This window comes from Schistocerca serialis, chromosome 3, assembly GCF_023864345.2.
Source record: "Schistocerca serialis cubense isolate TAMUIC-IGC-003099 chromosome 3, iqSchSeri2.2, whole genome shotgun sequence".
NCBI classification, from domain to species: domain Eukaryota; kingdom Metazoa; phylum Arthropoda; class Insecta; order Orthoptera; family Acrididae; genus Schistocerca; species Schistocerca serialis.
In genome coordinates this window covers 192,774,856-192,799,375 of record NC_064640.1, presented here as the reverse complement: position 1 = coordinate 192,799,375, position 24,520 = coordinate 192,774,856, and the positions used below count along the sequence as shown (strand labels likewise).

General features: G+C 43.7%; 1 protein-coding gene across 2 annotated transcripts in view; it reads left to right on the top strand.

Moving 5' to 3' along the window:
- The window catches only part of LOC126469901 (zinc finger protein rotund-like), a 900,701-nt gene that overhangs the window by 784,961 nt on the left and 91,220 nt on the right, over window positions 1-24,520 (top strand). For both annotated transcript variants that reach the window (XM_050097250.1, XM_050097249.1), the window contains exon 5: window positions 8,742-8,980. In XM_050097250.1, the coding sequence (XP_049953207.1) occupies window positions 8,742-8,980 (239 nt within the window). The remainder of the gene's footprint in view (window positions 1-8,741; window positions 8,981-24,520) is intronic.

Genomic DNA, 24,520 nt, shown 5'->3' with positions numbered 1-24,520 from the left:
CCGCTCGGCCACTGCGGCCGGCCAGATAAGATTACAAATCATTGTATGCCACAGATAGTACTGGACATGATATATTTAGGTGCGTTATATCCAGAAACCACTTTGGTGTACTCTTAACATGCTAGAGATTCGATGACCCTGCAATCCATACTGAATTCAAGCAAAAGGATCCTTTGGCTCAGTGTCAGAAATTTTTAAACAATTTATTGACGGCTGTGAAATGTTGTACAACGTTGGAGAATGCACATATATCGATGAAATGCTGGTATCATTTCGTGGCAAATGCAGATTCAAAATGTACCTGCCGAACAAACCGTGCAAGCATGCCTCGAAAGTCATGTGCCTTACTGATGCTCGCACTGGTTATCTGTGCATATGTTTACACAGGAACGGATTCCGATTGAAAAAATCTAAGCTCAGTAGAAAAAAAAAAAGTTCCACAAAGCAACCCAGACTGTGATTATATTAGCTAAACCAACTGAACAGACTAACCGCAACATTACTGCAGATAAGTGGTTTAGCTCAATCGAGTTAGCAACATGTCTCAGATCGAGAGGACTAACGTACGTGGGAACATTGAAAAGCCGGCCGCTGTGACAGAGCGATTCTAGGCGCTTCAGTCTGGAACCGCGCGACCGCTACGGTCGCAGGTTCGAATCCTGCCTCGGGCATGGATGTGTGTGATGTCCTTAGGTTAGTTAGGTTTAAGTAGTTCTGAGTTCTAGGGGACTATGACCTCAGATGTTGAGTCCCATAGTGCTCAGAGCCATTTGAACCATTTGAGCATTGAAAAATTTAAAAAATAAAAGAGAAATACCAGAAGAATTCTTACCTATGAGAAGAAGCAAGGAAGTCAGTTCTTCAATGTATGCATTCATGCATGATCTAACTCTAGTTTCATTTATGCCGAAAAAGAGTAGGGTAGTGACTCTAATATCGTCTGTGCACTATGATGAATGTAAAGATGGAGGAAACCATACATAATACTTCATACTATAATGGCAGTAAAGATGGTGTAGATGCCCTAAATGAGAAGTGTGCCAAGTATTCCTCTGCACGACGTACCCCGTGATGGCCAATGGCATCGTTTTTCCTCATGTTGGACCTAAGTGGGGTAAATACCTTTGTCCTTCATTACACCAATAAAGACACTACCCAAATCAACCGCTTTAAGTTTTTGAAGAAGCTTGCATACACATTGGTGACACCACAAATAAAAAAGCGAGTCAACTACTCTCACATACGTTGTGAACTTCGTGCATCCATTCGTAGCAGAACCAGGAGCAGAAGTCGTCGTAGAACGACTGGAAAAACGCAAGACATGCTCCACCTATGACCCAAAAAAGAAGAGGAAGAGTTGTTATGTTTACCATTATAAGCAGCAATCTGCCTTGAATACTGTACAAAAATTGGCAGAGTGTGCAAAGAAAGCTTCTGAGACGGAAACTAAACTCCAAAGAAGTACTAGTACAATTTTTATTTTTTTATGTTGCATTGGAGATTATTATGTATTTGTTATATCTTTACGTACGATCTCTGATTTCCCTTATTTTATCGTGGTGATCGTTTCTCCCTATTTAAGTCGGTGTCAACAAAATATTTTCGCATTCGGAGGAGAAAGTTGGTGATTAGAATTTCGTGAGAAGATTCCGTCACAACGAAAAACGCCTTTCTTTTAATGATTTCCAGCCCAAACCCTGTATCATTTCTGTGACACTCTCTCCCATATTTCGCGATAATACAAAACGTGTTGCCTTTTTCGATGAACTCCGTCAGTCCTATCTGGTAAGATCCCACACCGCGCAGCAGTATTCTAAAAGAGGACAGACAAGCATAGTGTAGGCAGTCTCCTTAGTAGGTCTGTTACATTTTCTAAGTGTCCTGCCAATAAAACGCAGTCTTTGGTTAGCCTTCCCCACAACATTTTCTATGTGTTCCTTCCAGTTTAAGTTGTTCGTAATTGTAATACGGGGCGTGAGTCGTGCTTGGGTAGCTCAGTTGGTAGAGCACTTTCCCGCGAAAGGCAAAGTTCCCGAGTTCGAGTCTCGGTCCGGCACACAGTTTTAATCTGCCAGGTAGTTTCGTAATGCTTAGGTGTTTAGTTGAATTTACGGCTTTTAGATTAGACTGATTTATCGTATAACCGAAGTTAAACGAGTTCCTTTTAGCACTCATGTGGATGACCTCACACTTTTCGTTATTTAGGGTCAACTGCCACTTTTCGCACCATTCCGATATGTCTTCTAAATCGTTTTTCAGTTTGTTTTGATCTTCTGATCACTTTATTAGTTGATAAACGACAGCGTCATCTGCAAACAACCGAAGACGGCTGCTCAGATTGTCTCTCAAATCGTTTATATAGATAAGGAAGAGCAAAGGGCCTATAACACTAACTTGGGAAACGCCAGAAATCACTTCTGTTTTACTCGAGGACTTTCCGTCAATTACTACGAACTGTGACCTCTCTGACAGGAAATCACAAATCCAGTCACATAACTGAGACGATATTCCATAAGCACGCAATTTCACTACGAGCCACTTGTGTGGTACTGAGGAAATTGAACGATTTACCTAATTCAAAGAAGTTTCTCGATGAATGCTTCGCCGCATAACTGATACAAGGAACGGGAAAAAGTAGGATTTAAGGTCCTTTTGACGACGAAGTCATTTATTAGGACAAGTTCCGAATGTGGAAGAATGGAAACTCAATGTTTTATTTCTATTTTTTTATTTTTTATTTAAAAATAACCGTTGCGGCACTCAGCACACATTATTTAGAAATGCAACGGAAAATATAATTTGGATGACCGGACTGGGATTTTAAACCCTCCGCATTCAAGCGTAAAAGCTATACGTCAACTTACTACGTCATAGCGTGAGACGAATGGCTGCAAGCTGTTAGAGATTTCACTGAGCGTCAGATAAATACGACATTTCCTCTTTTAGGAACGTGTCTGCCGCTTCTAGTGCGAACAGGCTATACATCTGAGTGCAACGGAATTGGTTACTGTCGACACAAGCGAGACGTTATTACGCGCACACTCTTTAAGGGGCGCGGAACAACCTCGCGAACGGATTATGAGCCGCTTGGGGAAAAACTGACACAGAGAGCTTTGCCTTTATTTAGGATACACACTGTATAGCCGAGGCGGAATACGGCGAAATGTGTATTCTTAGAAATGTAGCTAAACCGAGGTACGATACACAACATTAGGATCTGAGTAATGTCCTCGTCAGTCGCGCATTCAGGGTTCGATTTTGGGAGGAGGGGGAGGGGGGGAGAGGAGAGAGATGAGTTTGTTAATGTCACTCTGTCCCTCCGTCACTCCTAACGGAGCCCGCATCTCGTGGTCGTGCGGTAGCGTTCTCGCTTCCCACGCCCGGGTTCCCGGGTTCGATTCCCGGCGGGGTCAGGGATTTTCTCTGCCTCGTGATGGCTGGGTGTTGTGTGCTGTCCTTAGGTTAGTTAGGTTTAAGTAGTTCTAAGTTTTAGGGGACTTATGACAACAGCAGTTGAGTCCCATAGTGCTCAGAGCCAGCCACTCCTAACGGAACTTCCCGTCACTCCCGCTTCTAAAATGACTACGATTTTTGATAATAACGTCACTACAAAATATAAAATCTTTTAATATATTAATAACAAGTGTATATTTATAACGAAATATATATAATGTTTCAATGGAATAATAATAATGATAATAATAATAATTGGTTTGTATTAGTTAATTAGAGCAGCGTTTGAAAATAATACGTCAAAAAATTTGAGAACTACTTATATCATGCAATTGATTTGAGCTCTACAACAGCAACAAAATCTCTGAAAACTTTCACAACGTCATAATCTACACGCTATAATATCGTAGTATCCACTTACCGTTATCGATATTTCACTAAGCATTACGACACTGTGAACGTACGCCGCCTAATCAAAAGTATCCAGACACCCCTACGTATTGCTTAACTGACCGCTAGATGTCACGAGGAAGTCAGCAGAGCGACAGTAACACCAGGAAAGCTCATGACTTCCCACCTGCGCTATTCACTAGATATCACCTGAGTAACAAATCCATCAGGGACATTTCAACCCTTCAAAAGCAGCCCATATCGACTTTTGCTGATGTGACTACGGAGTGGAAATGCAAAATAACAAGCACAACTAAATCGAGACCAGACGATTATCACGTACTGACGGACAGGGGTCGTCGAGCACTGCGTAGGGTAGTTGTAAAAGTTCACACGAATTCTGAGGAACGTGGTAGTGGTAAGTGTGGTGTCACCGCCAGATACCACACTTGCTAGGTGGTAGCCTTTAAGGGGAGTTGGAATGCCGGAAAATGGAAAAAATTCACATTTTCAGTTTTTAACCTTATAACTTAATTTGAAATTTTCTGCTTAAAATGGTGCAAAATTTGTTAAGAAATTCCAATTGGAAGTATTTTTATTTAATTTTTCAAAATTACATGTGCGCCCAGCAAAGTTACCCATCTTGTGATTTGTACACATTTAAATCTTCGCATTTCCGAAAACATTACATATAGAAGGCTGTGGATTTCACTCTTCAGTTGTAGAATCTTTGATCCTTCCATAGGTACCATTGTTTTTACGACTAGCTGTGTTTATTGTTCAGTTTTTGATCTGTGAGTGTTTGTTTTGAGCTTCGAGTTTAGTTTGTCGCTCATTTGGAGTTTGTTATCTGTCTTGTTTTGACTTTCAGTGGTGAGTGCGTAGTTTCTACGATGCCTAGGAGTGCATCATTATTTAAAAAGCGAAAGTTTCGCGGTAATAGATTTACAAATAACGTTTGTTCAAGTGATTCTGCTTCAGCACCTGTTGATGCTGGTGAAAGTTCTGACGTTTGTACAGCTGAGATGTGTGAAGGAGACACGCCCACCAGTGCATCAAAAAAGAAGTTATCAAACTGTGCAAGTGAAATTACAGATGAAGCTTCTAATGAACAATATGTTTTAGTCGACTTTCCTGTTTTTACTGAGTTTATGAAGAAATGTTTGTGTTGTAATCTTTGTGGAGGTTCTTTTGATATGAACATAACAAAATCTATAGGACTTTCCTGCAAAATTGCTATAGTTTGTGCCAGTTGTGAAAATGAGACCTGTTTTTGGAGCTCTAAAACATGCAGTAGCAATTTGTTTGAGAGTAATATCAGGCTAATGTATGCAATGAGAGCAATTGGTAAAGGACATACTGCTGCTCAAACATTTTGTGCCATAATGAATCTTCCACCTCCACCTGCTAAAATTGACAATTACACTGAAGTGATAGGAGATGCTGTTCAGTCTGTAGCAGATTTATCAATGAAAGCTGCTGCCAGTGAAGCAAAATATATAAATGAAGGAAACCCAGATATCCCTGTTGCTTTTGATGGAACCTGGCAGAAAAGGGGTCACACATCCAAAAATGCTGTTGCTACTGTTACTAGTGTGGACAGCGGTAAAGTTTTGGACTATGAAGTGCTCACTAAACATTGTTACCATTGTGCATCTGGTAAGATAGAAGCAGCTCACATATGTAGCAAGAATTATGAAGGTACGAGTGGAGGCATGGAGGCTGCCGCTGCTGTGAAAATGTTTAGCAGATCAGAAAAAGAACGGGGAGTATTTTACACAAAATTCCTTGGAGATGGGGACTCCAAGGCATACAAAAGTGTTACAGAATCCATGCCATATGTCAATAAGACAATAACTAAACTAGAATGTGTCGGTCATGTTCAGAAACGAATGGGCACTCGTCTAAGGAAACTGAAACAGAATCTGAAGGACAAAATTTTGTCAGATGGTAAAACCATTAGAGGTCGCCTGTCAGATAAAATTATAAATGAATTACAACAATACTATGGTATGGCAATAAGAAATAATGCAAATAATTTGCAGGAAATGAGACAAGCTGTATGGGCCACATATTTACATCGATCATCAACTGATGATAATCCTCAACATTTTGCTTGTCCAGATGGTCCTCAGTCATGGTGCAATTATAGAAAATCTCAAGCTACTGGGGATCCTTATCACCATAAAAATTATATTCCATTGGCTGTTATGGAAGTAATTAAACCAATATATAGAGACTTGGGGCATCCTGATCTTCTGCGAAAATGTCTTCATGGTTGTACCCAGAATCAAAACGAGTCGTTCAACAACCTCATTTGGACTCGTGTACCTAAGAATGTATTTGTTGGGATAAAAACATTGAAATGGGGAGTCAGTGATGCTGTTATTTCATTCAATGATGGTCATATGGGTAGGCTAAAGGTCATGGCAAGGCTCGGCATTGCTCCTGGTATCAACACCATCAGAGGTCTTCAGCTTCTGGACAGCGTGCGAGTAAGGAAGGCTCAGTATGCAGCTGAATTTAATACAAAAAAAGCAAGGGCAGCAAGGAGAAGAAAGCTTCTAGGTGAAGAAGAAGAACTAGAAGATGACCCTGATTACTCTGCTGGACACTTTTGATAATAGAATAAAAGGTATTTGTGAATTTTCATAATAAATTACTTTAATCGCATTTTCTGGCATTTGACATTTTTAGTGTTACATGTACCTTTATCTCATAAACCACTCAACCAACAACATTCAAATTTTCAGAAATGCTGCAAAACAGTTCAAAGAGGCCACTGAACTAGAATCATGACAAGAACTGGCTTATTCTCTGAACTAGGGAAGTTTATGTTATACTTTTTCCAATAAAAAATGGCTTAATGGTAAAAAATTCATAAATACTATACCAACAAAAAGAAAACATTGGTTCTAGTTCAGTGGGCTCACAATATATGCTGAAAACCTCTGCCAGAATTTCAAAGTTCTGAAGATAATAGTTCCAAAGAAAAAGGTACACAAAGTTAGCAAATTTAACATTGGCGAGATAGGGCATTCCAACTCCCCTTAAATCGGCCGCGGTCCGGTAGTATACGTCGGACCCGCGTGTCGCCACTGTCAGTGATTGCAGACCAAGCGCCGCCACACGCAGATCTAGAGAGACGTCCTGGCACTCGCCCCAGTTGTACAGCCGACGTTGCTAGGAAAGGTTCACTGAGAATTACGCTCTCAATTGCCGAGACGATAGTTAGCATAGCCTTCAGCTAAGTCAATTGCTACGACCTAGCAAGGCGCCATTTTATCCTTTGCTATGTATCTAATGAAGCATGTACAGTAACAAGACCAATGTTCACCAATTGTGGATTAAAGTTAAGTATTCCAGCAGCTACGTACTTTTCTTTATAGCATTCATTACGTATCCTGTTTCAGACCTCACGACAGTCTGCGTGTAATTAAACGCGTGCCTTTCGGTTACCCGTCACTGTGGATTGGCTGTCTTGCCAGTCCACAACAGTAAGTTCCTATGGGACGAAAATGCTGAGGTCATCGGTCCCTAGGCTTACACACTACTTAATCTGACCAACTTACGTTAAGGACAACACGCACATCCAGGCCCGAGGGAGCACTCGAACCTCCGACTGGGGGAGCCGCGCGAACCGTGGCAAGACGCCCTTGACCGCGCAGCTACCGCGCGCGGCTTCTGAGGAAGGAATCACTTGTGAGTTCCAAAGATCTCTCAGCAGTAAAGCTAGCACAATGACTGTGCACAAGGAGTTAGAAAGAATGGGGTACCACGGTCGAGCACCTCTTCGTAAGCCACACATTTCTGTAGTCTGCAAAGCGAGCTTTCAGGTGGTGTAACGAGTGATGTGGAGTGATGGATCCCGTAGCAATCCGATGGAAGGGTTTGGGTTTGGCGAATGGCTGCGCAGTGAAGTACGCTGGAGGTTGTCTTACGGTACGGGGTTGTTTTTCGTGGTTAGAGTATGATTCCCTCACTGCGCTTAATAAAACGCTAAATGCGGAAGGATATGAACATATTTTGCATCGTTGTCTACAGAGTATGTAGAGGAACAGTTCGGAGGCGACGGTTGTTTGTACCAACAGGACAATGCACTACGTCATAAAGCAGCAGCTGTGAGGCAATGGTTTGTGGAGATTAATATTCCTGAGACGGACTGGCCAGCCGAAGGTCCTGACCTGAACCCAGTGGAACACGTTTGGAATGAGTTAGAACGTCAACTTCCCTCGGCACGCCAGCATCCAACGTCACTACTTTCTCTGGTTACGGCTCTCGAGGAGCAATGGTTTGACATTCCTGGACAGACACTGATACACCTTATTGGAAGCGTCCTCAATAGATGATGATGGTGATGATGATGTTTGAATTGTGGGGAGTACAAATTCCCAACCCTTTCTCAGTCCAATCTTGCCACTTGCATGAATGATGATGAAATGATGAGGACAACACAAACACCCAGTCATCTCGAGGCAGGTTATTCAATAGAGATCGAGCCGTATGTAGGTGAAGGGTGTCCGGATACTTTTGTTCAGCTAGTGTACTGTCTACCGCGTTAATGAGTCGAACGCTGTTTCCTTCAGTCGTTTGTGCCTCAGTTCTCAAAGACGGTCTTTCTGTGTTGCCTTACTCAACTTGCTGTGATTTGCTGTTTCTGGCTGTGGATTTGTTGTTGATAGCAAGTACGGTCAGGCTGTGGAATGTTCCCTGCAGCCCTTCCACGTGGCCAGGCACTCACAGAACTGGAACTTATCCTGTGTTAAATTTTGCGGCATTTACAAGGCACTTAAGTTTTCATTCTGTTTTATTTTCCGTAGGTTAGTTAAGGTATTTAGAAAATGATCGACGTAGAAATATAAAAGAATTTCTGGAGCGTAACGCGTGTGTCGGCGCAGGCGGAGGCGGCGGCGCCGAGGACCAGCAGTTGGGCGGCGCGCTGGCGGCGCGCTCCTCCAGCTCCAGCAGCTGCGCCTCTCCGCCCACGCACGCGCACCCGCACGCGCACGCCGGCGCCGCCCCCGCGCCGCCGGCCGCCATGCTCGTCGTGCCGCAGCCCATCAACGCCTCCAAGCAGGCGCCCGCCACCAACGGCGGCCCGCCCCCGCGCAAGTACCAGTGCAAGATGTGTCCTCAGGTAAGCCCAGCCCTCAATTTCTTCTTGCAGAATGAACCTCAACACACGTTTCTGGCCCATTCGGGTTCGGGATGTTGAAAACTAACGTTATTTTTTTTCTCCTCGAGACCGGTCGGCTGTTGGGGGGTTGAAAGGGGCGATATCAGCTCTCTTCTGCTTTCGAATAAATTAAATTAAATCTACATAATATACGTTAATAGCAATAAAAACCACGGTCTTAAGATCGATGAGATGTTTGCTATGTGTGGGTCTCGAAACCTGTAAGGACGGCGGTGTTGTGCCCTCCTGATAACAGTTGCTAGCCGAAGGATTTAGATGCACGAGAAAGGGTGTGGGATAAGTATTGGCAAGAGCCTAGGGGGAGGCTGTAGGAGGTAGAGGTTGGAAGAAACACAAAGGCGTACAACGAGGCGAAACGAAGAGGACTCCCGAAGATACGAAATGACACACATCAGGGGCCTGCGCTACCGAAAGTGCAAATTAAATGCCACGTGAAGCTCTGTCTGTTCATAATCTCTATATACGAGGGTAGTTCAATAAGTAATGCAACACATTTTTTTTCTCGGCCAATTTTGGTTGAAAAAACTGGAAATTTCTTGTGGAATATTTTCAAACATTCCCGCTTCGTCTCGTATAGTTTCATTGACTTCCGACAGGTGGTAGCGCTGTACGGAGCTGTTAAAATGGCGTCTGTAACGGATGTGCGTTGCAAACAATGGGCAGTGATCGAGTTTCTTTTGGTGGCAAACCAGGGCATCTCAGATATTCATAGGCGCTTGCAGAATGTCTACGGTGATCTGGCAGTGGACAAAAGCACGGTGAGTCGTTGGGCAAAGCGTGTGTCATCATCGCCGCAAGGTCAAGCAAGACTGTCTGATCTCCCGCGTGCGGGCCGGCCGTGCACAGCTGTGACTCCTGCAATGGCGGAGCGTGCGATCACACTCGTTCGAGATGATCGACGGATCACCATCAAACAACTCAGTGCTCAACTTGACATCTCTGTTGGTAGTGCTGTCACAATTGTTCACCAGTTGGGATATTCAAAGGTTTGTTCCCGCTGGGTCCCTCGTTGTCTAACCGAACACCATAAAGAGCAAAGGAGAACCATCTGTGCGGAATTGCTTGCTCGTCATGTGGCTGAGGGTGACAATTTCTTGTCAAAGATTGTTACAGGCGATGAAACATGGGTTCATCACTTCGAACCTGAAACAAAACGGCAATCAATGGAGTGGCGCCACACCCACTCCCCTACCAAGAAAAAGTTTAAAGCCATACCCTCAGCCGGTAAAGTCATGGTTACAGTCTTCTGGGACGCTGAAGGGGTTATTCTGTTCGATGTCCTTTCCCATGGTCAAACGATCAACTCTGAAGTGTATTGTGCTACTCTTCAGAAATTGAAGAAACGACTTCAGCGTGTTCGTAGGCACAAATATCTGAACGAACTTCTCCTTCTTCATGACAACCCAAGACCTCACACAAGTCTTCGCACCCGAGAGGAGCTCACAAAACTTCAGTGAACTGTTCTTCCTCATGCACCCTACAGCCCCGATCTCGCACCGTCGGATTTCCATATGTTTGGCCCAATGAAGGACGCAATCCGTGGGAGGCACTACGCGGATGAAGAAGTTATTGATGCAGTACGACGTTGGCTCCGACATCGACCAGTGGAATGGTACCGTGCAGGCATACATGCCCTCATTTCAAGGTGGCGTAAGGCCGTAGCATTGAATGGAGATTACGTTGAAAAATAGTGTTGTGTAGCTAAAAGATTGGGGAATAACCTGGTGTATTTCAATGCTGAATAAAACAACCCCTGTTCCAGAAAAAAATGTGTTGCATTACTTATTGAACTGTCCTCGTAGCAGGTACCAGTGCTCGAGGTCAATATTTTGAGTACTTTAATTGATAGTCATAATAAGGAACACAAGAACTGTACCAGAGTTACGTGTTTATTTTCAACAGGACAGATGTTTATAGGACCTCTTCTCCTTACACACCTCAGTATTGCATCAAGTTTCACAAATGTTGTATCACTGAAGTCCTCTTCAAAACTCTCTTTCCAGTGCCACATAAAAAGTACACAGTTTGTTTGTTTCATATTCCATGGATCGGTAGATCGTAATATTGTGAAATGAGTTTAGATTCACATCACAAATTACGGGGGGCGTTCAGTCAGTAATACAACACATTTTTTTCTGAAACGAGTCTAGGTTTTTCAGGATTTCAATACAGCATACTGTTCCCCACTCCTTTGGCTGCAAAACCGTATTTTTCAAAATTATCTCTGTTCAGTGCGACTGCCTTACGTCACCTCACCGCGAGGGCCTGTATTCCCGCGCGGTACCACTCTACTGGTCGCCGTCATGCTGCATCAGTAACCTCCCCATCATCGACGTGCGAAGTGCAGCAGTCATCAGGCCAAACAGGCAGAAGTCGGAGAGTGCGAGATGCGGACTGTAGGGTCGATGACGAACAACAGTCCAACGAAGTTTTGTGACCTCTCGGATGTGCAGACTGGTGTGAGGCCTTGCGTTGTCATGCAGAAGAAGAAATTGGTTTGCTTTTTTTTTGTGACGAAGAACACGCTGAATTCGGTTCTTCAATTTCCTCAGTGTAGCACACCAGACTTCAGAATTGATCGTTGCACCGTGAGGGAGGGAAGCAAACAGAATAACTTTCAGAGTCCCAGGAGACAATGACCATGACTTTGCCGGCTGAGGGTGCGGCTCTGAACATTTTCTTCGGAGGAGAAGTGGTGTGGCACCACTCCATAAACTGTTCTAAGTGATGAACCCACGCCTCTCACGATGTTCGTCAAAGGAATGTCACGATCATCCTCATAGCCCGCAAGCAACTCTGCAAAGGTGTTCCTTTGTTGCTCTTTATCGTCTTCTGCTAGGCGAAGAGGCACCAGCGGGCACCCACCTTTGAGTACCCCAACTGCTGGACGAGTGTCAGTACTAGCAACAGGGACGCCCACTTGAGCAGCGAGGTGTTTGATTGTGATCCGTCGAGCACTTCGAATAAGAGTCTACGCACGCATCAACAATCCAGGCGCGACAGCTGTGTGCGGCCGGCTGGCACGCGGCGTATCGGATAGGTGTATGCGACCTTCTTGCGACAATGACAGACGCTTGGCCCAACGGCTTACCGTGCTTTTGTTCACTTATAGGTCTCCCTAGACATTCTGTAAGTGGCTATTAATATTTGCGATTCTCTGGTTTTCCGCCAAAACGAACTCAATGACACTTTTCTAATTGGGACGCACCTTCGTTACAGACGCCGATTTGAAAGCTACGTCTAGCGCCGCCACATATCGGAACTCCATTGAAACTATAGGGCCTGAAACGGGAGTAGTCCTTGATGCCCGACAACAACCGCGTTTTCGCAACCGAAAATGGCCGAAAATAATGTGTTGAATTACTTGGAGAACTCCCTTCGCAATTTGTAAATATGGCTACATGCTGATCATTTACACTGAAGCGCCAAAGAAACTGGTATAGGCATGCGTATTCAAATACAGAGATATATAAACAGGCAGATTACGGCGCTGCAGTCGGTAACGCCTATATAAGACAACAAATTCAAATGGCTCTGAGCACTATGGGACTTAACATCTGAGGCCATCAGCCCCCTGGAACTTAGAACTACTTAAACCTAACTAACCCAAGGACATCACACACGTCCATGCCCGAGGTAGGATTCGAACCTGCGACCGTAGCAGTCTCTGGCGCAGTTGTTAGATCTGTTATTTCAGCTACAATGGCAGATTATCAAGAATTAATTTAGTTTGAACGTGGCATTATAGCCGGCGCACGACCGATTGGACACAGAATCTCCGAACTAGCGATGAAGTGGGGATTTGCTCGTACAACTATTTCACGAGTGTAGCGTGAATATCAGGCATCCGGTAAAACATCAAATCTCCGGCATCGGTGCGGCCGGAAAAAGATCCTGCAAGAACGGGACCAACGACGACTGAAGAGAATCGTTCAACGTGACCGAAGTGCAACCCTTCCGAAAATTGCTGCAGATTTCAATGCTGGGCCAGCAACAAGTGTTAGCGTGCGAACCATTCAACGAAACACCATCGATATGGGCTTTCTGAGCCCAAAGCCCACTCGTGTACCCTGGATGACTGCACGACACAAAGCTTTACGCCTCGCCTTGGCCCGTTAACACCTACACTGGACTGTTGATGACTGGACACATATTGCCTGGTCAGACGAGTCTCGTTTCAAATTGTATCGAGCGGATGGACGTGTACGGGTAAGGAGACAACCTCTGGAATCCATGGACCCTGCATGTCAGCATAGGACTGTTCAAGCTGGTGGAGGCCTTTAATGGTGTGGGGCGTGTGCAGTTTGAGTGGTATGTGACCCCTGATACGTCTATATGCGACTTTGATAGGTGACACGTACGTAAGAATCCTGTATGATCACCTGCATCCATTCATGTCCATTGTGCATTCTGGAGGACTTGGACAATTCCAGCAGGGCAATGCGACACCCACACGTCCAGAATTGCTACAGAGTGGCTCCAGGAACATTCTTCTGAATTTAAACACTTCCGCTGGCCACAAAACTCCCTAGACAAGAACATTATTCAGCATATCTGAGATCCCTTGCAACGTGCTGTTCAGAAGAGATCTCGATCCCCTCGTACTCTTACGGATTTATTGGCAGCCCTGCAGGATTGATGGTGTCAATTCCCTCCAGCACTACTTCAGACATTGGTTGAGTCCATGCCACGTCGTATTGCGACACTCGTGTGCTCGAGGGGTCCTACACGATATTAGGCAGGTGTACGAGTTTCTTTGGCTCTTCAGTGTATAAATTTTATTTATTATTATTATTATTATTATTAAATATACAGATATGAGTTAGTAATTCCTACCCACCGCCTGTAGCACATTACAGTAATTTAAATTCTTCTACGGAATAGGAGCTGTCAAGGAGAAAATTTTTCAGTTTGCTTTCTAATTTTGCTTTGCTGTCTGTCATACAGTTTATAGCACTGCGTAAGTTATCAAAAAATTTATTGTGGCAGTGTGTACCCCCTTTTGTCCTGAAGACTCTAAATTCTTACTGGTAAGGAACGCTTAGAATTTTGAAGTATCCGCCCTATTAATTATTTCCTCGCCATGTGTTCACTTATCAGTGGTTAGTACCCCTAGTTGTACAGAACTGAATATGTTGTGCCTTTTTAGAAATGAGGGTGATCAATTCGCATAGAACCAGTCAACGATACTTTTAAGGATACTGTTTACCATTTCTTCTCTTTCTGTGTGTATGCTCTGATTGAGTACAATACTAGTGTCTTCTGCAAAAATAACTAATTTTCCTTGTTGTATATTAGACGGAAGATCGTTTACATATATAAGGAAAATAGTGGACCTATGACTGAGCTTTGGGGACCCCTATACGTGGTTTCTCTCCAATCAAAACAATGTCTCCCGCCTACGTTGATTGAATTACTAAGTACAACATTTTGCATTCTTTTGGTTAGATATGACAGTGTCCACTGGTTGACTATACCACCAATCCCATAAAACTTCAGGTTATGTAAGACAGTGGTTCCCAGTCTTTCTTAGACCATTACCCTTGAGTGCAATCAGACATCAGCTACTACCTCCTACCTCTGCCATCTGTTGCCTCCCCTGCCGCACATAATCACCAACTTCAGCACCTAACTAAACTGTAGAATGAAAGAATTTCTTGGGACACTTTTGTTTTTAATATGACGAAAGATGAATGATTTTTTGTTTGTGTGTGTGTGTGTGTGTGTGTGTGTGTGTGTGTGTGAAAATGAATGAAGAAAGAACTCGTGGTGCATCGCAAGTGTTACTCACAACTCCTCCCCAGATAAGTAAGCTAGCTATACACATGAGATTAGACACTTGTTACAAAACATATATCCCCTGTACTATTACTCTCCATTGAGACACCTGCTTGACCTGCGCACTGCAGCGCCATTTAAAATCAAACAGGTCCAGATGTGTGCACTATACTTACTGTTTGTAAATCACTTAATTGCTGCACTCCTTGTTTCTGAACTGACAGAAATTTGACGACTTCAGGCTGTCAATGCTTTGTGTCTAACCACTCTAACAATAATAATAATAATATTGTGTACAGCATTATAGTAACTCTTATGTAGTTACTGCTGTGTCGTGTTGTCAATTAATTCATTTATCTGTCTCGAAACGAGTAATGAAAAAATTTCTGGACTACTGCAATTACTAGAATGAGATTTGCACTCTGCAGCAGAGTGTGCGCTGATATGAAACTTCCTGGCAGATTAAAACCGTGTGCCGGACCGCGACTCGAACTCGGGATCTTTGCCTTTCGCGGGCAAATGCTCTACCATCTGAGCTACCCAAGCACCACTCACGACCCGTCCTTACAGCTTCAATTCTTCCAGTACCTCGTCTCCTAAGACGACTGAGAATGCCAGTGTACATTTCGCGCCATATGTAGTCTGTGGTGTTTCTTCTACTAACCTAAATTGCTAGCAATAACGTTCACAATAATTCCTTTTATTGTAGCGTACGAACAACAATTACTGATTTCCTAGCCCCCTGACAGAGTTTACGACAACAGGTTTGGCTTCATAACTTTTGGCTCAGTCGTTGCCTTATCTCAGACTCACACAGTTGCCTTCCGTGTTTTCTCTGAAGTTCGTATCAACATCGCGAAAACACACCACAGACAACAGCCTAGGACATTGCAGTAGACTATAAATCATTATGTAGCCTCATCTGCGATCAGTATTTCAGAAAGTTTCCTTCTCGCTAGCAAGACAATCCCCCATGTCATGGAAAAATTCAAATTCTGTGACATATTATTTTATCTCATGGACATATTATATTTTTATCTCGTTTCTCAATCTTAGTACTTCGGGAAACTACAGAACAATAGGCATAACACACTGAACAAGATAGACTGTGGTAAGCGACATTCTTTCTGATTAGTTGCGTAAATTATGGAAAAAGATGCGCATTTGAGCTCCCAGCATCGTTGTAAGTAATGCGCACATATGCAGAGAAACGACTTCCATTTGTTAAGGCCAAAGTGACTAGTGGAGTAACACTTTTTAGTTATCTGTTTCAAACTTGCAGTTGATAGCTCCTTCAGTTGATTGGTAGCTTCCGTCCCTGCAGCAGCGCTCAGAAGCACACTGTTCCGTTTGTATGTTCACACAGCTTCTAAAAAGAAGTGCTATATTTTGAGTTTCCTGTGAGCTCTTTAATTTAACCTCTTAAATTTTATTCCTGTCTGTTTATTTATCAGCCACAAAAAAATGGCTCTGAGCACTATCGGACTTAACTTCTGAAGTCATGAGTCCCCTAGAACTTAGAACTACTTAAACCTAACTAACCTGAGGACATCACACACATCCATGCCCGAGGCAGGATTCTAACCTGCGACCGTAGCGGTCCCGCGGTTCCAGACTGAAGCGCCTAGAACCGCTCAGCCACAACGGCTGGCTATCAGGCACAGTTCCGCGTTTTAATAACTGCCCAGAGCAAATTTCTTCCGTCGTCTTTAGCATGGATGGGGACTATTATTGCTTTATTCAGATGTGAGCTGAGTTGGTGACCCTTCGTTCGTAACTCCCAAGTTTTGGGCTGTTAGGCATCACGGGAGGGGGGGGGGGGGGGGAGGGGGGGGGCGGACATAGATATTTCGATGGGCCAATCGAAGGGCCTCACCACATCACGTGGTACTGTCGTGTCTGAAAAACATCCTGAGCAACATGCAGTAGCTTGCTCTATTTCTAGGAAATCCTCTTGACAGACAAGATCTGAGCAGTCACAGAGGATGGGATTACTGGTAGCTGTGAGCTCCAACGGTAGACGCATAATGAGGCCCCTTATGGGTATGACTGCTAAGGAAGGGAAGGAATCATCCAGTACCCACTCTGTGTGCATACGGGGAGGAGACATTCCAGATGTGGAACGGATGCTTCCAGATGCCATGAAAAGCACAGGGTACAGCCAACTGCAGGAGGCGGCTCATATCTCTGCTAACGATGTGTGTCGCTTTGGATCAGAATAGATTCTCTCTTGTTTCGGATGGCTCGCTGTAGTGGTGAAGACTGCCAGTCTTGCTTGTGAGATGAAAATGGAGCTTACCATCTGTAACATTGTTGAACGACTCCGGACCTTTGGCAGAGAACCGAATGGAGGGTCAGAATCAGAGACTCATACGGTTCTGCGACTATGTAGGCTGCAGATTTCGCGACTTGCGCCATAGAATGATGGGTTTTCGGGATCCATTTAATAGGTCAGGGATCCACTACACACAGGAAACGACGACACGGGTAGAGGGAGCTGTGTGGAGGGGACTGGACGGTTTTTTAGGTTAGAGTGCCTCGACAAACTACGGAAAAGACGCCAGTCTAAAGTAGTTCAAGGGAGACACAGAACGAGTGTAAACCTAGCAACAATCTGCATTGTAATTGTCTATTGCCGTAGCTGCGCTGGGAAAGAACCAGAGTTCAAGCGTAGGTACTCTGCTCATACACGGTGACAAATATTGAACTACCGTATATGAAATTAAATCGTCATAACTTCTGAACGGCTTGCGTTAGGACGTTCAAATTGGGTGGTTGGCCGCGGGACATGATGGGAATTAGTATGCGCTGTATGGTTTGATTTAGCGACGAAGCTCACTTTCATTTCGATGGGTTCGTCAGTAAGCAAAACTGGCGCATTTGGGGGACTGAGAATTCGCGATTTGCAATCGAAAAGTCTTTACACCTTCAACAGGTGACTATGTGGTGTGCACTGTCCAGTCACGGAATAATATTCGTTGATGGCACGGTGACTACCGAACGGTACGTCAAGGTTTTGGAAGATGATTTCGTCCCCATTATCCAAAGTGATTCTGATTTCGACAAGATGTGGTTTATGCAAGACGGAGATTGACCGCGTCGAAGCAGGAGAGTTTACGATGTCCTGGGGGAGCAATCTGGGGATCGCATTCTGGCTATGGGGTACCCAGAGGCCAGTGGCATGGGCCTGATTGGCTAGTATATTCTCCGGATCTGAACACATGCGACTCATGTCTGTATCCTGTCTGCGTGCTGGACACACTGGACTTGCACCTGGAGTTATGGTCTGGGGCGCGATTTCGTATGACAGCTACAGCACTCTCGTAGTTATCTCATGCAATCAGACTGGAGAACTGTATGTCACTCTGGTGATTCGGCCTGCTGCGCTGCCATTCATGTACAGCATTCCAGGGGGTGCTTTCCAACAGGATAACGCTCGCTCACAAACCGATATTGTAACCTGACATCTATAGACTGTCAACATGTTGCCTTGACCTGCTCAATCACCCCATCTGTCTCCAATCGGTCATATATGGGACATAATCGGACAACATCTCCAGCGTTATCCACAAACAGCATTAAACGCCTCTGTGTCGATCTACCAAGAGCAACAGGCACGGAACTCCATCCCACAAACTGACGTACGGCATCTACACAACGCAATGCATGCACGTTTGTGTGCCTGCATTCAACATTCTGGCGGTTACATCGCTTATTAATTAATGTACCAGCATTTCAAATTTGCAATGGCTTATCTCGCTCTTACGTTAACGTGTGACTTTCAGTGTTAATCACTTAAATATGTTACCTAGGCAAATGTATTCCCGAAATTTCATTACTTTACATTAATTATTTTTTGGTGTTCCCATTTCTTTCCGTCATTGTATTTATCAGATAGACCTAGAACATTGTAATATTGCTCGCTGACGATACTGTTGTAACAGGTATCATCTTTGTAAAATCGCAAGGAAACACAGAAAGACTTGTACAGACAGATAGTCAGTTGAAAGACCTGTAACAGGCCTGACCATTGGACCACACTAAATTATTATTGTAGGGGTAGTACTAAGAACTGATGTGGAATGGGTCGAATACGTAAAATTAGCATAAGGGAAGGCGAAATGAACACACTGATTTGTTGGAAGGGTTCTCAGAAAGTACAGTGCATCTTTAAATTTATGTATTCGTGTCCAAGGCATCAAACTTCAGCATACATAATACGTGTATATACACACATAACGGCATTTGTAAACTAATTACTAATTTCAAATCTTAAGTCATGCGAGTAGTCTACAGCGGTATAGTTCGTTGAACTCCAGTCATAGTCAAATGGTTCAAATGGCTCTGAGCACTATGGGACTTAACATCGGAGGTCATCAGTCCCCTAGAACTTAGAACTACTTAAACCTAACTAACCTTAGGACATCACACACATCCATGCCCGAGGCAGGATTCGAACCTGCGACCGTAGCAGTCGCGCGGTTCCGGACTGAAGCGCCTAGAACCGCTCGGCCACCGCGGCCGGCTCCAGTCATAGTCACTTATAAAGTAATGCTAATTTGGAATTTGAAGAATACATTAAATGAATGTTGAAACAGAAGATTTAAAGGCAAAGATAACAATCTAAGCAACTCTAGCCCAATATTTGTCTGTCACTGCGGCTTCAGAGCTTAGGACGGACATCAGCTCAGTAATGGTACATCTTGTAGGACATACGCTGCTTTGCAAAACCTAAGAAGGATACAGATAAAGATAACATATTAACAACTCGATAGAAATGGATGAAAGTGCGGGAGTATGTTACCAGAGCTCTCCCAGTCGTGCACAGAAAGTTGGATGTCACATGACAACAGGTCAGCGTGACTGTAACGCCAAATGGGGCTGGCCCACGGAACACGAGACAATTGAAAGAACGGGAACAGACGGCGTGTGTCACTCAGCGAGTTACTCCATGGTGGTGTTCGCTGAAACGTGGCACAGAGACTACATTTCTATGATTTCACACGAGAAATAATCACCAGGAAACTGGAAGAAGGTCGAAATGTGACGAGTGTAACGCAAGATTTTGGTATTGCTCACAGAACTGTTTCACGTGCATGGGGGAGCGTTCCGCACACAGGCAATGCTGCGCGAAAGGGGAAGAAGTGGGCTACGGTCAACTACAGCACCAGGTGACCGCTACGTTGCGAAAAAAAAAAAAAAAAAAAAAGACGGGTGCAGTTGCAACCACATGTAACAGGACTGCAATATCAGTGACACGGCGACTGTATGAGGGTGTCTCTTTGTTCGACGACCTGTGCGCTGTGTTCCGTTGACACCTGCACATAGATGGCACTGTTCGCATTGCTGCCAAGAGCAGTGACACGTGACATGAAAGTTACTTTCGTCTTTTAAGTTTTGCATACCAGTGTGATCTGTACAGAGCACATTGGTACATGTGCTCTGTAGTTTGTTGAACTCCACAACCACCAAAGTTTGATGGTGCGGGATGACCCCATTTCTGCAAATTGTGTTTTGACATGCAACTTATGTTCTGAGCCAGTTCAGAGCTTGTCACACGCGCCATTCTTCAGTGAAGCCGCCAGTTAGATTTTTCGGTGGAATCTGTAAGGAAATCGCATACAAAATGCTACTGCGACCAATTCTAGATAGGATAGGCGTTCCAGCGTTTGGAGTCCTGTCGTGCCAATGACAACAGACATCGATACAATTCATAGACACGTTGTTAGGATAATTCTAACCACTCTGCTTCCACTATCGTATGTCTCGCGTAGGGATCATGAGAATAAGAGTGTGATAAGGGTGCGTACGAAGACGTCATCTTTCACTCGGATGGATTGCTCTTTTATGTTTCGTAATCTCGTGCTGCCCTTCGGGTGGTCGTCTCGGTCTTTTCGTATCTCTCAGCGAAGAGCGACTGTGCCTGGTATCGTGTCCCGCTCACCTTGATTTCATTCCCATTACGACTTCCACTCCAGTCTCTTCCGTATGCCCTTTTTTTGTCTCTACTAGTAATTCCCTACATTAATCGCCCCATCGCTTTCTGTGCGAAACTCAGTTTCTGAATAGTTTTCGCCTTGAAAGTTCAAGTCTCATTGCCGTAAGTCAAAACTAGTAATACATATTAATTTCAGATACATCAGAAGCTTGTTTTGAAAACATTAATTGTTTTATCAAAAGCACTCTGCGCTCTATTTTACTTTTAAATTTAATGCTAACGGAAACAAGAACTAATGAAAGTGCTATTATTGTCAGTTTTACAGTCCATTCGAGGCGTAAACAGGTAAATGAATATCTCAGTTGGTCACTAACGTTAAAGAAAGAATAGCTGAAAGCGGCATTCTTATTAATTTTACAGTCCATTCAAGACATAAGGAGGTGTGAAAAAATGTATGCAGTGACTAAGAACATCATATGCCCAGTTCCCAAATGGTTCAAATGGCTCTGAGCACTATGGGACTCAACTGCTGTGGTCATAAGTCCCCTAGAACTTAGAACTACTTAAACCTAACTAACCTAAGTACAGCACACAACACCCAGCCATCACGAGGCAGAGAAAATCCCTGGCCCCGCCGGGAATCGAACCCGGGAACCCGGGCGTGGGAAGCGAGAACGCTACCGCACGACCACGAGATGCGGGCTGTCCAGTTCCCATGAAATGTCAGCTTAGAACGTCATAATGTTCAATTCCCACAAAAGTCAGCTAATTACTCCAACAAGAATAGGCCGATATTTCTTACAGCATTTACTGGGTTTGTTCTGAGAAGTAATACATTAGAAAAATCAGAAGCCATTATATAAATATATGTTATCGACTGTTGCGTATTATAGATGACCACCTGAATGACGTTCGATTTTAACAATTTCATCCATTATGAAGTATGTTGTGAGGACCGCGGCTGTTCATTAAAATGAAAAAACATTAGGTGAAAGGCAACTTTTACGTAGCTGTTTTTAGTTGCTAGCACTCAAGGTTTTTTGGGAGAGCGTTTGAGGTTTCCTTGCGTCTTGCTCTGGTAATAATTAACCGAATTAGCCACAACGTCTATAGATGCAACAAACTAAATAGTTTAAAGATATGAAAAGTATTTACAGCACAAGACGAACATCATTTGTGTTGCATTTTGATATACAAAATCGTACATGCTTCTCACCGTACATAAATGACACAATATTGTTCTTACGGTATATTGCAAACGAACATAGTTTTTTTTTCAAAGGTTTAAAAGCCAAAGTATTTACATATCAGCTTCACAACAAACAGGTTATGCATTGTGTAAAAGATGCCCTACATTTAGAGTTTAATACGCTTTATTTTATTCGTAGGAAGTAGAAAAGACACAGTAAAATATTAGTATTAGTGAACAAATAAGATAATGATAAGATCCAATCGGGGCGGATATCCGTAATAAGTACAAAAAAGTGAGCAGGTATTTAGATCACTCCCTGAGCACAAACTGTTAAAAAATGAAGGCGGTATTGTTACCACTCATTATCGAGGTCATTTACTAAAACACTAGACCCGTCGTATAGTGGCGATGCGCGAAGTTTTGCGAGTCATTCCGAGTTGCCGCGACCTTGGCGTAGTCCAGCGGCAGTGAATCAGCGCCATTGGACAGGTAGCTGGGGCATTGTGGCGCTAGCTAACCTGTTACCCGAGAAGCGGACGCGCCCTCCCTGCAGATAAACTGCATTTTTTATGAGCGATTTCCATTCGCCCGAACGTGCCGATCGCCCTTCCCGTCGGGTTAACAAGTGCACTCCTATTGTGGCTGGTTGCCGAGTGAAAGCAATCGAGCAGGTTTCACACAAAGGTCTGTGTTATGCCACAATGATTGTGTGCCACCGCTCACCCTAGCTCTCTGTCAACGATAAACACTTGCCCTGTGGGTTACAGCTGTATTATAAAAAAAAATCTTCAGCCACCAGTCACACTGGTTCCTCCTGTTCGACGTGCTCTACTGTCAAACACTTTGAGCAAGTTATTTTGGAAGTTAACCAACAGTGTTAGGACATAAAAAAGTTTTGTATGTGCCAGTGGAAAGAGTTAGTGTAACAATTAGATAAAATTTGAGATCTACCGAACTACATGAGTCTGTATTAAATACGTATTTCACCTGAATAAGGCATGTATTTATCAGCCAACAGAGCAGTCTGAGAGTAATGTTCAACTCATAAAGATAATTTGTTCAGAAGAGGTTGCGTAACACTATTTATGGCTTATATTATTATCCGAAAATTATGGTTCCGGGTTTACTTGAGGTTAAAATGTGAAATTATTACTATTATTATGTTATTAAAAATATGAATATTTTGTAACGCATAGTGCAGTTTCCCGCTTCTTCATTCACAATCGTTCTCCTAATGCGAGAAAATTTGAACTAGCCGGTCATCTGTTGCGCATGGAAGTGCTGTTCATGCTACTGTATCGGCAGCTCGTGGCTCTAAGACAAGATGTTGTGTCTGCTGACACCAGTTGCGAAAGCATAGTTTGTTCTTATTCTAGGCATCATGAATCTGAGAGTCATGGACTTACTCCCTTACGAGCCTTCCTCTGCTGTCAGGGAATTTGCGAAGATGTGCATCACACATTCCGCAGTTCTCGTGTCGTACGGAAAATACAGAGATAAACGCAGGCAGAGATAAACGCAAGCGGGGAGGAGGTATTTTCATTACTTTGACCCACTGTTATCGCTACTTCAATATTTTTTTCTTTTTTGTCAATATGTGCTTCCTAACTGGAAGCTCTGTCTTTCACAAAGGGTAATTGCTTTAAAAAAAGAATACACGCCATTTGACTGTATGTTACAGTATTTTTCTTCTGTACAATCTAGATTTCAGCTTTTGCGCCATTATGGAGTACAATGCTGAAAGTTCTTACACCATTAACACGTCATATCTGGTAAAGCCAGCCTAAAACAGGCAAACAAGACTAGAACATGCATTTAAGATGTAACTATAGAAGTAACATCTTAAAGACATGTGCTAGGCTTGCTGACCTGCTTTGGGCTGACTTCACCACATGTGGCGTGACATTGGCCTAATAACTCTTTGCATTGGTGCTCTATAACAGCGTAAAACACGAAATCTAAATTGTACAGGAGAAAAATACAGTGATAAACAGTCAGATGGCGGTGTATTCTATCAAAAAATACTCCATGAGTGAGGCTCAGCATCATCGAAAACTTTTGTAATAGTTTTTGTTATTTGTTTTTGGGCCTCATCTTCTGCACCACTAAATATTATCTCTCCTGCAGTCATTCCGCGAAGATTATCAATCGCACTATAACCCACTACATGATTTTATATTGTTTCCAACAACAAACTATCACAAAATACGGTGATTTTAATAAACAAGTTCACCGCACATTGTTTGCCTTGGGGCTGTGGATGGTGTAGAACTGGTAATGCCACCATCATCCGCTGAGCTAACAGTGCTAGTCGCTTGTATAGAAGTTTCGGACTAGACGGAGTGGTATACCACCAGCAGCAGTGCGACGCGGCGTAAGAACTGTGGTAAAAAGATCCTAAGCAACAGGGACCTTCTCACTGATAAATCGTTTCAAACCAGAGAGGGATTTCTGCTATCTGTGAATGCAGGTTCATCTCAACATGCTTCCGACCGAACATTGGGAAGGGAACCGCATGCAACGGACATTTGTAGTCGAGTACCTCGCAATAGGCCGTTGCCCACACCGGCAC